This window comes from Tiliqua scincoides, chromosome 5 (genome assembly GCF_035046505.1).
Source record: "Tiliqua scincoides isolate rTilSci1 chromosome 5, rTilSci1.hap2, whole genome shotgun sequence".
Lineage (NCBI taxonomy): Eukaryota > Metazoa > Chordata > Lepidosauria > Squamata > Scincidae > Tiliqua > Tiliqua scincoides.
The window spans coordinates 137,686,252-137,701,391 of record NC_089825.1 but is presented as its reverse complement, the minus strand read 5'-3'; the positions used below and the strand labels follow the sequence as shown (position 1 = coordinate 137,701,391).

General features: G+C 46.7%; 2 protein-coding genes across 2 annotated transcripts; both read left to right on the top strand.

Moving 5' to 3' along the window:
• The first annotated feature begins 3,192 nt into the window (after positions 1-3,192).
• Positions 3,193-4,143, top strand: LOC136653809 (olfactory receptor 2D3-like). The gene has a single exon (XM_066630690.1). The coding sequence runs from the start codon at positions 3,193-3,195 to the stop codon at positions 4,141-4,143; it is 951 nt and encodes a 316-aa protein (XP_066486787.1).
• A 7,303-nt stretch (positions 4,144-11,446) lies between these two features.
• LOC136653808 (olfactory receptor 2D2-like) lies at positions 11,447-12,397 on the top strand. Its single transcript, XM_066630688.1, has one exon. The coding sequence runs from the start codon at positions 11,447-11,449 to the stop codon at positions 12,395-12,397; it is 951 nt and encodes a 316-aa protein (XP_066486785.1).
• The last annotated feature ends 2,743 nt before the right edge of the window (positions 12,398-15,140 follow it).

Here is a 15,140-nt window from a genome sequence, read left to right as displayed (position 1 = left end):
CACAGAACCTGTGTGGTTCTCATTCAGGAGGGGTCTCAGGCTGTCTCTGCCCACTTCCGCCCCACTCCTGTTGAAGCGACCTCCATGAGTGTAAGTGGGCCTTCTATCTGCATTAATGACAAATTCACGGTTCTGGCAGGAAAGAAATGCAAAGAACTACAAAGTTCTGTTAGGGAAGCTAGACTGTGCCACACAACTCTCGAGCCAGTGCCTTTCCCTAACTCTCCTCTCACTGGAACCCAGGGATAAGCAGAGCAAGGGCTGGCAATAGCACAAGTTCTCAGGAGAAAGGCTCGTCAAAATCTTACTAGCACATCCCATCTTACTGGATGCTTAGGTCATGGAAGGAATGCACTCCCCACATTTCATGTTTCTAGGTCCAGGGGTTTGGGCTGGGCATTGAGGAGTCAGTCAGGACATTCATTCATTCATTCATTCATTCATTCATTCATAGATAGATAGATAGATAGATAGATAGATAGATAGATAGATAGATAGATAGACTGACTGACTGACTGACTGACTGACTGACTGACTGACTGACTGATTCTTGTCCTGCCAAGTAATTGGCAATTATTTCTCATTCTCTTTGTTTCCCCTTCATTTCCTGAAAAGTTCAAATAACCTTTTCCCAGGTTGCTTTATTAAAACCTCATTACCAAGGGGTTGCAATAGCAGATAATAAGCTGCAGAAAGTCCAGAGGAAAACACCAAATGGATTGGAGGAATCTCCCTGTAGTAGAGAGAGAATCTTTATTAATGTCCAATTTCACAGATCAGGCAGAGAAAAAAAGCCAGCAGACACTCCACCTTCTAATGCTGAGAACAGTGAGGTCCTTGAACAAGCAGAGAAGGTTTTAAAAATGGGTCGAAAGAGCTCTTGTGCAGGCAGTTGAGGGATCTTAGCTGATGGGTTGAGCATATGCTTTGAATGAATGAATGAAGATCTTCATTACCTCCACTTAAAGTTTCTCAGCTCACAGGGCCTGGAAAGACATCGGGCAGGTTCACTGAAGAAGCTGTGCCTAGCAGGAAAAACAGGGCTCAGCCAAGTAGATTGCTTGTCGAATATAAACCAGCTTCGATCCCATTCTAGAGGCAAGAGATCTCAAAAACCTGGATATTGTGACTTACTTCCCACCTTCTTCTAAAAGGAGATTCAGTGGCAGCCTTAGGAACATATTTTCCCTACCTTTAATATATATAATCCACAGGCTACTATAGCGTGTCTGTTTGTATGTGTTGTCAAAACCTATAATGATTTCCTGTGCCCTTGAGATAGTTTCTGCCATTTATCACTAGCACATTCTAGATTTTGTCTCATGTTGGAGATACAAGGCATTAGCCTTTAAGGTACTGAAATCCAGGCACTGGCAAAGTGGTGGAGAGAAAACCATCAATACGAGTTCTTTCGCCATACACTCCCTCATTCTTGGGTGTTACAGAAAGTCTAGTGACCACTGAGAAATTCTTCATCATCTTCTATTAGAAAGCTGACTGGAACCAACTCAGCTGCTGCATGACCTTACCAGTCAGTCAGTTTTTCATAACTCATGATTGGTTGTTGACAAACACATGGAAGCAGTATGTATGCGTAAGTAAGACTATATTTTGCTATTTGGGTGTGGGGGAAAGAGGAAGGGCTCATCTTGTTCCCCAGCAGATGTTTTCAGGTCTCAAACAGCCATCAAACCAAAGCTCCATTATTGCTCCTGAAACATTTACAGATTTTAGTTATTTCAAAAAAGTTGTGTAGGTGTGTGTGTGTGGGTCCAACCCTATTCAACTCCCTGCATGGTTTCTGCTACATCACGTGGGAGTGAGGACGGCTGCTGGAAGTCTCTGTGGGGTTAAGGGGATATTTATCCCTTTACTCTGGCGTAAGCCCCAGTCTGTGCAGTGGGTCAGTGTGGGCCTGCAGCCAGGGCTGCCCTTAGGAGCTGCCAGGCCTAACTGGAAACACTTTTGCAGGGCCCCTCTCCAGGTTCACAAAGAACTAATAATTACTAATATTATAAATAACGTTTTTATTTTTACAACCATTAGTATCTGTTTCCAGCTTCTATCCCATTCTAGAGGCAAGAGATCTCAAAATCTGAATGTTGTGACTGAAGGTTGAATCCTATCCAACTTTCCAGCCCCGGTGCAGTTGCAGTGCAGTCCCTAGGTATGGTAATAAATGTTCCCTCACCTTGCGGAGGCTTCCATAACTACCCTCCCACCACAGGGTGCAGCGCAAACCCCATTGGCATGAAATGCCCCATTGGCATTTCCAGTACAACAGGAAAATGGCACCCCTGCTGCTAGGGAAGCAGGAATGTCTGAAAACAACAGGAATGAGGTGTTAGAGATGGATGCATCATGTATGGAGTGATAATAGCTTAAAAACGCTGGTTGAAGCCCATGATGATGAGGAGGTACAGGGAGCAGGGTCTATCTGACTCTCCCTATACATATACCCCAGGGTCTGGGTTATCTCTGCGGGGGGCAGACTTAACTAAACCATGGATCCAAAGTACAAATGAGATCTCAACCAGAGTTCAGGAAATAAAAAATGACTACTTTTAACTGTAGATGTTAGTCTTGTTTCAAGACAAGAGTAATGAAGAATATTCACTTATGCACTCATTAATTATATGCTTAAAGCAAACCGCACAGCAGATTATAGAAGCTGAAGCCTTGGGCCAAAAACTCTCACTAAACTCTAACCAAAGTATCGCCATTTTAATATCAGTTCTGACTCTGGTCCTAAAATGCTTGAGAGCCTAAAATGCTTATTAGCAAGAAACTGTGAGCCACCCCTGACCCAGTGCCCGGCTCTCTAGTGCCCTAGTCCTTGAAGACCAGACAGAGCTGGTCTGTGTTATCTTGCCGAGGCAACAACTAAGGGGAGGGGTAAAGGGGGTGTTTGAGTGTGGCAGGGATGCAATTTTACAGGACCTTTTGTCTTTGCTTGCCTATTTTTGAAATGAGTATAAAATGGTAGCTGCGTCTAGCTACGCTTGCACATGATCTGAGGCCACTGGCCTCCTTGCTGCCTTGCTTTGGTACCAGCAATAAACAAGCTGTTTTCTGCTATACCTTCCCTCCGAGTGTTCATTTGGGATGTAGCACTTGATTTAGGTGTGACTTATTCCCTGAGAAAGACGCTAACTCTCACTGTTGTCCTTTCTCTACATATAGGAAGCCAAGATGCAGACTAAGAACTTCACTTCTGTCTCAGAGTTCTTCTTGGAGGGGCTCTCCAAGAACAGAAACACAGAGATTCTACTCTTCATTCTAATCCTCATCATCTACGTGCTTGCCTTAGTAGGGAACCTGGTGATCATTCTGCTGGTTCACGTTGACTCTTGTCTCCACACACCCATGTACTTCTTCCTCTCAAATCTTTCAGGTCTAGAAATCAGCTATGTCACCAGCACTGTGCCCCAGATGCTGGCTCATCTCCTATCCGAAAACAGAACTATCTCCTTCACCCGATGTATAGCTCAGATGTACATTGCTACATCCCTGGGGAGCACTGAATGCATGCTGTTGGGTGTCATGGCCTATGACCGCTACTTGGCCATCTGCAGTCCCCTATTATATGCCGTCAGCATGAACAGGGGGCGCCAGTGGCAGCTGGCCACAGTCTCCTGGGCAGGTGGCTTCCTCTGTACCACGATGGATGTGATCGCAACGCTTCAATTCCCAATCTGTAGAGCCAATCGCATCAACCACTTCTTTTGCGAAGTGCCAATGCTATTGAAGCTTGCATGTGGGAACACACAGATCACAGAATTTGTCATCTTTGTGGTGGCTGTGGTGATTCTTCTGGTTCCCCTTTCTGTTATTCTTATCTCCTATGGGCTCATTCTGTCCTCCGTGTTGCAAATGAAGTCAGCTGCTGGAAGAAGCAAGGCCTTCTCCACATGCGCCTCTCACCTGGTGGTAGTCACCTTGTTCTTTGGGACTGCCATATTTGTGTACATGAAACCCCAGTCTAGCACCTCAGGTGATTTTGACAAGAAAACAGCTGTCTTTTACATCATAGTCACTCCCCTGCTCAACCCGATCATTTACACCCTGCGGAACAAGGATGTCCACGCAGCAGTGGCCAAGGTGCTGAGAAGACAAGCACTGGGAAAGAAAGTTGAGCTTTGACAGCTTGCCAAACCAATGTAGACATTCCTTGGTGGCCATTAGGCACCTGTTATGAATATTACAGCAGTGTGTTTTAACCCCTGACACTGGGGGTTCAAGTCCATGTTCAGCTATAAAGTTCATTGAGCAAAATCGAGTCTCTTGATCTCATCATTGTGAGGAACAGCTGAAAAGAGATTATCAGTCTCTTTAGCGGGAATTTGCTGTTGTGTACAGCCCAATCCACTCCCCCTCTGCCACCAGCAGCACTGGCCATGTTCTGCCACTGAAAGGAGGAGGATGCCAGTGTAGTGTTGCATCTACCACCAAGTGCCATTAGGCCAGGTGTGGGTGCTGACTGTTGGAGTAGATTCCATCTGCTGACGGGGTGAGGTGAATGGCGGTGAGGCTGTATGGTGGGAGGAATGAGAGTGGATGGAGAAGGAACAGGGGAGCTTCTGGGTGGAAATGGGGCAGAAGGGGTGGGAATGGTAGGCACTTGTGTGGGGCTGGATGCTAACCCTTTCCCTGCTGTTACACTCCTGGATGCTGACAGTTTTAATGAGGCCAAACTGATCACTTTCAGCATGCTGGTGTTTTGCAGTGTGTGGTATCCTTTGTCCCAACCTACCTGAGATCCAAGGGGAAATGCATGGTGACTGTGGAGATCTTCTCCATCTTGTCCTCCAGTGCTGGGTTACTGGGCTGCATCTTCCTCCCCAAATTCTACATCATTATACTGAGACCTGATCTAATCCCGATCGCACAATTGAAGGGGTGATCAGAGTTTGTTTGGCCTGGCCTGGGACATGAGAGTCCCTCCCCAAGGGGGAGGGGAAGGGGGCTGGGTCTGGCAGCTACGGCAGGCCTTTTAAAAGGCGCTAGACCCAGCCCTCTTGCTCCTTTGCAAGTGGGCACCCTGGGAAGACCCATCCGCCCGCCCTAGAGGCAGTCTAACTGGTCACCATTTGGGGCCGGGTAGGAAATTTTTGCTGCCTGCCAAGATTGGCCAAGGGGCAGGCAGTTTTTTCACCTACCCCAGACTGTCATAGGCCAGGGGTTGCCCCCCCTTTCCAGCTACCATTGGTCACTTTAAGAGGGCAGGTGGTGCAGGCTAGGAGGCGTGAATGGGACTTTGGGCATGCACCTTCAGGCGGCATAGGCAGGGCGGAACCCAATTTCAGTCCTCAGGGGCTCAGCGGCATGAGGACATAGACGAGGCCCTGGCTGGGACCGCGGGGCACACCTCAGAGTCTCAGAGGCTCGAGGTGGTGCAGACCACAGTCTGGCTGCCTTCCCCTTAAGGGACAGACATGGATGAGATGCGCTGCCCAACAACGGGGCGCAACTTGGAGTCGGGTGCATGCCTGTCTGGGGGGCAGAGGTGTTCTGGTACCACCCAGAGGTCCCGCCTCCGCACCACAGGAGGCTTTCGCTGCCTTGGATGCTGCAGGTCTCAGCCTCCTCTTCTGCTGTAACTGCTAAATAAAGCGGCCTTTTCTCCCATATCTGTTTTCTTGAGTGTTCATTGGACAGTGCGGAAACGAACACCAGAGAACAGCTAGTCAGAAAGCAGTAGTAGAACCTTATGTTATTATCCCAGGTTTTTAATCAATGGACCAATATCAATGGACCATTTCTCTCCTGAGTGTAGTTGCTGGGAATTGATTTTTTTAAAAGTGCTTTTTGGATGATGAATTCCATTTAGAAAATGTAGTCCTGTGCAGAGCATGATCTCAGGGGTTCTTTAAACTATTTGCATCAAAACCATTCTAGATACTTTCTCTTCTCATTCTGGAGGAAGAATCGAGTAAGTGTAAGGGCAGAAGGTCTAGCTCAGTTGGTAGAGCTGCCACCTTGTATGCCTGAAGATCTGAGGCATTACCAGTTCGAAACAACCGGAAGTACCCGAGAACTGACGACACGCTGATATACTGATGGCAGAGAGGAGCTGCCGTCAAGTGGAGCATGGGAGGCGAAGGGCTATAGAGAGGCCAGAACGGAAAGGAATCCAGCTGGAATGAGGAGTTCTATGAAAGACTAGAACTATTCAATTGTAAAAATCCCTACGGGGGTTTAGAACAGCCTGCCTATGTAAACCGCCTTGGATTAAAGTCTGAGGAGAAAGGCAGTATATAAATACCTGTATAAATAAATAAAATATAAATTAAGTGATAGAGAGATCCTGCCACAATCAAAGCAGAAATCTTCAGAGGCAGCCTCCTTCTAAGAGATAATGTGAATTTCCCTCTGATTGTCATCGGCTGTTCATCACCTTGCATTAGACAGCAGAGCACATTGGAACCTGTGATCAAAAGCCACATCCTGGAAATTTCTCATCTTCAAAGTAATCTTAGTAATTCAAAGAAAGGGTCCCTGGCTAAATCTAAAGAAAAGAGGTGTGCTAGTTAAGATGATGGCCTCTACAGCAAATTCAGACTGACTTGCTGCAGCACTGGAGTGCCCCCCCCCCCCCAAAAAAAAAAATAAATAAATCTTGAGCTGGGGATGACCAACCAAGGGATTTCAGACCATAAAAGAAAGGTCCTGGATCTTGAGCTGGGAATGACCAAATAAGGAATATCAGACCACAAAAGAAAATATTGAATGAGCTTACCCAACAAAGAGCTTACATGTTCCTCTGGGAATGTGGGATATAAAAAGCTGGGTCACAGAACCTGTGTGGTTCTCATTCAGGAGGGGGCTCAGGCTGTCTCTGCCCACTTCCGCCCCACTCCTGTTGAAGCGACCTCCATGAGTGTAAGTGGGCCTTCTATCTGCATTAATGACAAATTCAAAGTTCTTGCAGGAAAGAACCGCAAAGAACTACAAAGTTCTGTTAGGGAAGCTAGACTGTGCCACACAACTCTTGAGCCAGTGGCTTTCCCTAACTCTCCTCTCACTGGAACCCAGGGATAAACAGAGCAATGCCTCCCATGAGGGTAGCTAGACTGTGCCAACAACTCTCAAGCCAGTACCCTTCCCTAACTATCACTGGAACACAGGGATAAGCAGAGCGAGGGCTGGCAATAACACAAGTTCTCAGGAGAAAGGCTCGTCAAAATCTTACTAGCACATCCCATCTTAGTGGATGCTTAGGTCATGGAAGGAATACACTCCCCAAATTTCATGTTTCTAGGTCCAGGGGTTTGGGCTGGGCATTGAGGAGTCAGTCAGGACATTCATTTTATAGATCTAGATCTAGATCTAGATCTAGATCTATAGATAGATAGATAGATAGATAGATAGATAGATAGATAGATAGATAGATAGATAGATATCAAAATTCTTGTCCTGCCAAGTAATTGGCAATTATTTCTCATTCTCTTTGTTTCCCCTTCATTTCCTGAAAAGTTCAAATAACCTTTTCCCAGGTTGCTTTATTAAAACCTCATTACCAAGGGGTTGCAATGGCAGATAATAAACTGCAGAAAGTCCAGAGGAAAACACCAAAGGGATTGGAGGAATCTCCCTGTAGTAGAGAGAGAATCTTTATTAATCTCCAATTTCACAAATCAGGCAGAGAAAAAAAGCCAGCAGACACTCCACCTTCTAATGCTGTGAGGTAGTTGAACAAGCAGAGAAGGTTTTAAAAATGGGTTGAAAGAGCTCTTGTGGAGGTAGTTGAGGGATCTTAGCTGATGGGTTGAGCATATGCTTTGAATGAATGAATGAAGATCTTCATTACCTCCACTTAAAGGATCTCAGCTCACAGGGCCTGGAAAGACATTCAGCAGGTTCACTGGAGAAGCTGTGCCTAGCAGGATAAACAGGGCTCAGCCAAGCAGATTGCTTGTCTAATATAAACCAGCTTCTATCCCATTCTAGAGGCTAGAGATCTCAAAAAACTGGATGTTGTGACTTACTTCCCACCTTCTTCCAAAAGGAGGTTCAATGGCAGCCTTAGGAACATCTTTTCCCTACCTTATAATGGTAGTATCCACAGGCTACTATAGTGTGTCTGTTTGTTTGTGTTGTCAGAACCTATAATGATTTCCTGTGCCCTTGAGATAGTTTCTGCCATTTATCACTAGCACATCCTAGATGTTGTCTCATGTTGGAGATACAAGACATTAGCCTTTAAGGTACTGAAATCCAGGCACTGGCAAAGTGGTGGAGAGAAAACCATCAATACGAGTTCTTTCGCCATACACTCCCTCATTATTCTTGGGTGTTACAGAAAGTCTAGTGACCACTGAGAAATTCTTCATCATCTTCTGTTAGAAAGCTGACTGGAACCAACTCAGCTGCTGCGTGATCATACCAGTCAGTAATATGAAAAACTCATGATTGGTTGTTGACAAACACATGGAAGCAGTATGTACGCGTAAGTAAGACAATATTTTGCTATTTGGGTGTAGAGAAAAGAGGAAGGGCTCATCTTGTTCCCCAGCAGATGCTTTCAGGTCTCAAACAGCCATCAAACCAAAGCTCCATTATTGCTCCTGAAACATTTACAGATTTTAGTTATTTCAAAATAGTTGTGTGTGTGTGGGTTCAACCCTATCCAACTCCCTGCATGGTTTCTGCTACGTCACGTGGGAGTGAGGATGGCTGCTGGAAGTCTCTGTGGGGTTAAGAGGATATTTATCCCTTTGCCCTGGGGTAAGCCCCAGTCTGTGCAGTGGGTCAGTGTGGGCCTGCAGCCAGGGCTGCCCTTAGGAGCTGCCGGGCCTAGCTGGAAACACTTTTGTGGGGCCCCTCTCCAGGTTCACAAAGAACTAATAATTACTAATATTATAAATAACGTTTTTATTTTTACAACCATTAGTAACTGTTGCTTTCTTCTCACTCCCTTTTCTGAGAAGGCTTTGCCAGGCAGAGTCAAAAAGACCCAGGCTGCCCTCCCACAAAGAGTGGCTGCAGGGCTTAAGAAGGCAAAACTTGTGTTTTAGGGGATCCTGCTTGCCTCTCTGGTTACTTGCATAGGGCTTAGAAAGCTTACCCCGATCCCACCAGTAGGCAAGGAAAAAGGGGGTGGATGCTTGTTCACAAGGCACCGTGTTTTCTCAGAGAAATATCTAATCTCTGTTGTGGAAGCATCCTAATGCAGGCAGGGAGGGTCCTAGGTACCAGTGGCAGGGCAAAAAGACACTCTGCCCATGCCTAGAGGCTCAGCTTGCATTTTGATTTTGCCCATTCTGCCCAAGACTGAGGCTGCAACCCTAGCCACACTTATCTGGGAGTAAGCACTATTGACTATAATGGGACTTACTTCTGAGTAGACATGCCTAGGCTTGAACTCTCAGTCACTGGGTGATTACATAGCTGAGTTGAAAATAAGCCCAGATTGATCTAGGCAGGCATCCTAATTGACACCTAGTGGCCACCAGCAGCCTGGGAATCAGGCTCATTCCTGCTGCAGGGCTATTTGCAGTGGGTCTCCAAAGTGATCTCCCAGGGACCCCATGTTATGCAGAGCAAGTAGCCTCTTTTTCCTATCCCCCCCCCCCCCATAACAATGCAATGGCTGCTCACTTTGGTTCCCTTGCCTGATGTCAGTAGTTGGGGAGAAATTAATCATCCTGGAGTGTGAGCAAATAGTCCTCCTCCTTAGTTTGATCTGCCTTCATCATCCTGCAACTCAGCTCCATTGACCGCAGACAGAAAGAGTTCTGCCATGGCCTGGAATGGGAAATGAATTGCATCCTAAACTTGAATTTTGCACACTGTAGGGTAAGGAAAAGTGCTGAAGCTCCCACACTTCTAAGTCACAGGGAGAAGCACCACCATCTTCACACACCACTCTCTAGTTTCCAGGAAGAGGTAGGAAAACCTCACCCCCCCCCCCCCAGAAACCAGCTAAATTCTTTTCCCCTTTCAGTGGGGGGGGGGGGAGGAGGAGAAGCTGTGACTCAAGCCATGTGGAGTGAACACTTTGTCATGGTAACAGACCAGGCAGTTCCAGGCTACAACCCTACCCACACTTTCCTGGGAGAAAGCCCCATTGATTATAATGGGACTTACTTCTGAGTAGGCAAGCATAGGCTTGGGGTCTCAGGCTACAACCCCACCCACACTTCCCTGGGAGAAAGCCCCACTGACTATAATAGGGCTTACTTCTGATTAGAGAAGCATAGGCTTGGGCTCCCAGCTGGCTCAGCTTCTCCTCAGTGAGTGAGAGGAAAGTATAGGGCAAGCAGCAAAGCAGAAGAGAGAGGGAGAGAAGCCACAGGAGGCAGTGGGGTGAAGGGCTAGTGGGCAAAAATGTGCCAAGGGGAGGGGAGACGATTCAAGATGATGGAGGAAGGGTCATCCCATTACAGCAGTCTCCCTCATCTCCTCCATTCTGCAATTCTGCGACTGGGGTGAAATTGAGCAGCTCCACCCCCCCCCACTGTTTTTCTTTAACTTTCTCTACTGAAGGGTGCTGCTCAGGTCCCCCTCCCCAAAGCGCCTGAGTGTGGAGTGCGCCTGAGTGCGCCTGAGTGCGCCTGAGTGCCATGAGTGCGCATGAATGTGGAGCGCCATGAGTGTGGAGCTGCCATGACTGGGCTCTGATGAGGTGGAGTGAAGCTGGAAGTGGTGGGGGCAGCTGCAAACCCCTTTCCGTGAGCAGGATCAGACAGTAAATTGTGTCAAGCTTTAACTGTGCCACAGGAAGGAGGAAGGCCTGCTACAGCGTCAGGGTGCTTTGGAACGCTTGGGCGCGGCTTGCAAACCATGTGCTGCAAGAGCTCCGACTGCTTGCTTGCCTGGCTGAATGCAGCTAGAGGGGTGGGCTCCAGAGGCAGGCAAGTCATGTGTGCACCCTTCAGCTTCACGCAAGAGCTTGCTCACTCCAGGCAGCTTGGAGCCTTGCTGCCTGGAAGCGAATGCTATCTTACAGATGAACTGCCAACCTCATGCTGGGCCCATTAAATGCTGGGGCTTTGATTTGGGGAAATCACCTGTACCAACACAATCGCTGGCACAAGTCCCTGTTGACTCAGGAAGGTGGACCAGGCCTGGGAAGAGGGTTCGGGATTTGGCATGTGCTGCAGCCCAACTCCCTCCCCCTCCCAGGCCCGATCTGCCATTCTTCCTGCCCCGTCACTACCCCATTCCTCCCATCCTATCCCATGTTCCGCCCATCCCCTGGCTTGTTCAAAGGCCTGAGCAAGCTAACTTCCTCAGGCAGAGCTGAGCTGATTTGCTGGCATACACAGCCCTCCCACTGGTGCTTTTGCAACGTGCACTACCAGTGCATGCTTTATGGTCAACAGGACACATGATCCACTGACGTGTGGGAATGGTGCTGGTTAGGATTGGGCTGCTAGGGTAGCCCCATTCTAGAAGATATGGTCTTTCACTGTTGCCCTTTCTCCATAAGCAGGAGGCCAGCATGAGGCCTGAGAACTTGACCTCAGTCACAGAATTCATCCTGGAGGGACTCTCCAATGACCGAAACACACAGATTCTACTCTTCACTATAATCCTCATCATCTACTTGGTTACCATCCTGGGGAACCTGGTCATCATTCTGCTGGTGCAGGTTGATGCCCATCTCCACACGCCCATGTACTTCTTCCTCACAAACCTGTCAAGCCTAGAAATCTGTTATGTCACCACCACCGTACCTCAGATGCTGGCTCATCTGTTATCAGGAAAGAGGGTTATCTCCTTCATCCGGTGTGCAGTCCAGATGTACATTGCTTTGTGCCTCGGAAGCACTGAGTGTATTCTGTTGGGAGCCATGGCCTATGACCGCTACTTGGCCATCTGCAGTCCTCTAATATATACTGTGGCCATGAACAGAGAGCGCCAGCGGCAGCTGGCCTCAGCCTCCTGGGCAGGTGGATTCCTCCTCCCTATAATAAATGTGATCTGCACCCTTCGCCTCCCCTTCTGTAACCCAAATCACATCAGCCAGTTCTTCTGTGAGCTGCCCGTGCTGCTGAAACTGGCATGTGGCAACACCCATGTCTTAGAGCTTGCTGTTTTTGTGGTGTCTGCATTGATCCTTCTGGTCCCCCTATCTATCATCTTGACCTCATATGGGCTTATTCTGTGGGCGGTGTTACAAATGCAGTCGGCTGCTGGAAAGAGCAAGGCCTTCTCCACTTGTGCTTCCCATCTGGCCGTGGTCACCTTGTTCTATGGTACTCTCATCTGCATGTATTTGAAACCTCGGGCAGGCACAACTTCTAATCATGACAAACAAATTGCTTTCTTTTACATTGTGGTTACTCCGCTGCTCAACCCAATCATTTACACCCTGCGGAACAAGGATATCCACACGGCAGTGGCCAACGTGCTGAGAAGACAGAGCATGGGACAGAAAGTTGAGCCATGACATCTTGCCACATTGTTGTAGAATTTGCTCAGTGGCCATCAGGCACTTTTCATGAATAATACAGCAGTAAATCTTGAATGTGGAATTTGGGCACTAGTAATCTAGTCCTATCTCAGTCACCATTTCTATTCCTTGGCCTTGGGGTTGTTGGATACTCTTATTCTTGTTTGTCCTAGGGACCTCTGATGAGGTTGTATTAAATCCCCATCCCTAGTTTATTGGACCAGATGAAGTTTCAGCTGTTCCCTGATGGCCCTCCTCTGTCTGGTCTCTATAGCTTGGGATGGTGGCAGATGGTGGCAGCAAGGTTTTTACCCATTCAACTGCTGATTCAGTAGAGGGAAAGGGGGAAGCAAATAGGGGGTTTTGTGTGCTAAGCATGAGGCACCATTCCCCTGGGCCTTCTGTAAGGAGGTTCCATTCCCCTAACATGAAGTTTGCCTCTGTAGTCTTGGGTAAGTCATTTCATGTCTGCCTGGCCCGTCTTGGGGAGAGGGGGTTCATGTATGGCAATGAGGACCAGGTCTACTCAGAAGTAAGTCCTATTTTGTTCAATGGGGCTTACTTTCAGGAAAGTGTGGTTAGGAATGCAGCCTAGAATTGCAATGTTCTGTAGAGAAAGTGGGAGAAATAGGAACTCAACCAATATGGGTGTCCCATGGTATCTACAGGGGATACATTCTTGCTCCCACCACCAATACTGGAAACTGTGGATAAGGGGGACCCTATCTCCATGCTACCACACCCCCCACACACCTCCATACACACCCCACACCACCCATGCCCCCATACAAGTACCACTGGTTCAGAAACAATGGCTTATAGTGTTTGTTCAAGCAAGACACCTTATCGCTTCAGGGGAATTTAATCAATGTAAATGAAAGCAATGGGCCATGGAAGAAGAGAACCATGAATACCCAGATCCGTGGACACCATGGGATGCCTGTGCTAACATTAGTGTTCATTCTGTTCTGATGTTGCAAGGCCAAACTGTTACGTGAAAATCCCCTTTTCCCTTCCAAGTTGTGTTTTTATATCTAATGTATTTTGGACTAAAATGCAGGCCTAAAACTTCCCTTTCAGGCCACAAAAGGAGTCAGATCTTAAGCTCACTCATTTCTCATGTTGTTTGTCAGTCTGGGAAGACTCATTTTTCTCTAGAGACACTGGAAATGTCTTTATTGTTTAAGTCAATCACTGAATATGCAAACACCTTAAAGGAGGAGGACTTTGGCAGCAAAGTCTATCACCTATTGTTAATTAAATCACAGCCATTAAACCACCTCCAGACTCCAAAATCCAGTAGCAACAGGAAGTAAGCTACTCCCCCTCCCCCAGAGTCAGGCTTTGCTGATAGCTGGTTCTGGACCCTTCCACCTTTTCTTTACATACTCCACGTATACTGAGCATGTGCAAAGCTCTGGGATACTTCCGGTCAGTTTAGGTCAACGTCCAGGTCAAAGACAACTCTTATAAGAGAGAACTCAGAGCACATGCTCTCTCTCTCTGACTGCCCTCCTGCCGGAGTGGCCATACTCTCTCCCATCCAACTGCCCCCCCCGACAGGTAAATATAACTTGCGTCTAAACTCCCTCCCCTCTTCCCTATCTGTTCCTCCCTTCTCCCCCATCTTTAGTCAGCAACTGGGTTTAGCAGATTAAGGAACCCCTAAATACTTCCCTACATCCTATCCATTTCTGATTCCTTTTCGGATGCACCCAAATACATAGCACATGCAGCCACCACTAGCTAGGTACACTATAAATAAGTACTAGAAATCTATACTTATCAATTATCCATGTGTATTATGTTTACCTTTGTGTGTTTTTGCAATAAAAATATAATCCTTTGATTGAAAGTTACCTTCCTCCCAGTCACCTCTTTAAGCTAGACTAGGGATCTCTTTGCTCTACGCTGTCTTGGTATCCAGCCTATGGTCCCAAAAGTTTCCAAAAGGTTAATATACTAATTCCCCTAAACAAAGCAGCCTTTTTGGTAACAAAACAGCCACTGAAATAAGCAACTCAGAATGACTTGGTACACAAGGATGAAAGTTCACAGGCTTTTATTGAATTGTAAACAATTGGTCAACGGGACTCATGTCCAGATCTGAACGCTGGTCCTTAACCTTTATACCACACAATCCTTTGTTTGAAAATCCAGACTTCTCATTCGCTGAAGGTTTGACATCATAAATGGGGCTCATTTTTAATAGGACATAGATAAATACCATTTACATACAAGATGGAAAATAGGTGGGCAACAAGTGAGCAAAACCATTGATTGGCTCTTATTTACATACAGGTGGGGTTTCATCTCAACACTTTGCCAAAATTACACTATTTCCAACAGTTTCCAAAACCAGTAGGGTTCACTGTAACATTATTCTATCCAACACTGACCCCTACTCATATTTATTAGTCTAATCAGGGACCTCTTTGAGAAAATAAGTTTTCATACTATCCCTATTAAAGAGAACACACAAATACTTAAACATGGGTGTGAAGACCTTAATTTGGCAGAACTTCTAACCCATTTATTGACTTTTATACTTTTAAACCCTTCCTAATTACTTATGCTACTCATCTGCATCTTCTCCTGGTTTCAGTATATTTCTTGTGGGCCCTCTGCTAACCTGCGTAAACTAGAATCTTTTAAACTCCTTTTTAAGAATTTTACTATATAATTCTATATAACTATTTACTTTAAGTATATTGGTATTGAGGGCTTTATGACCTTTCTT

Excerpts from the sequence above, each read along its gene's own strand:
- LOC136653808 (XM_066630688.1), top strand. The coding sequence starts at position 11,447 with ATGAGGCCTGAGAACTTGACCTCAGTCACAGAATTCATCCTGGAGGGA.
- LOC136653809 (XM_066630690.1), top strand. The coding sequence starts at position 3,193 with ATGCAGACTAAGAACTTCACTTCTGTCTCAGAGTTCTTCTTGGAGGGG.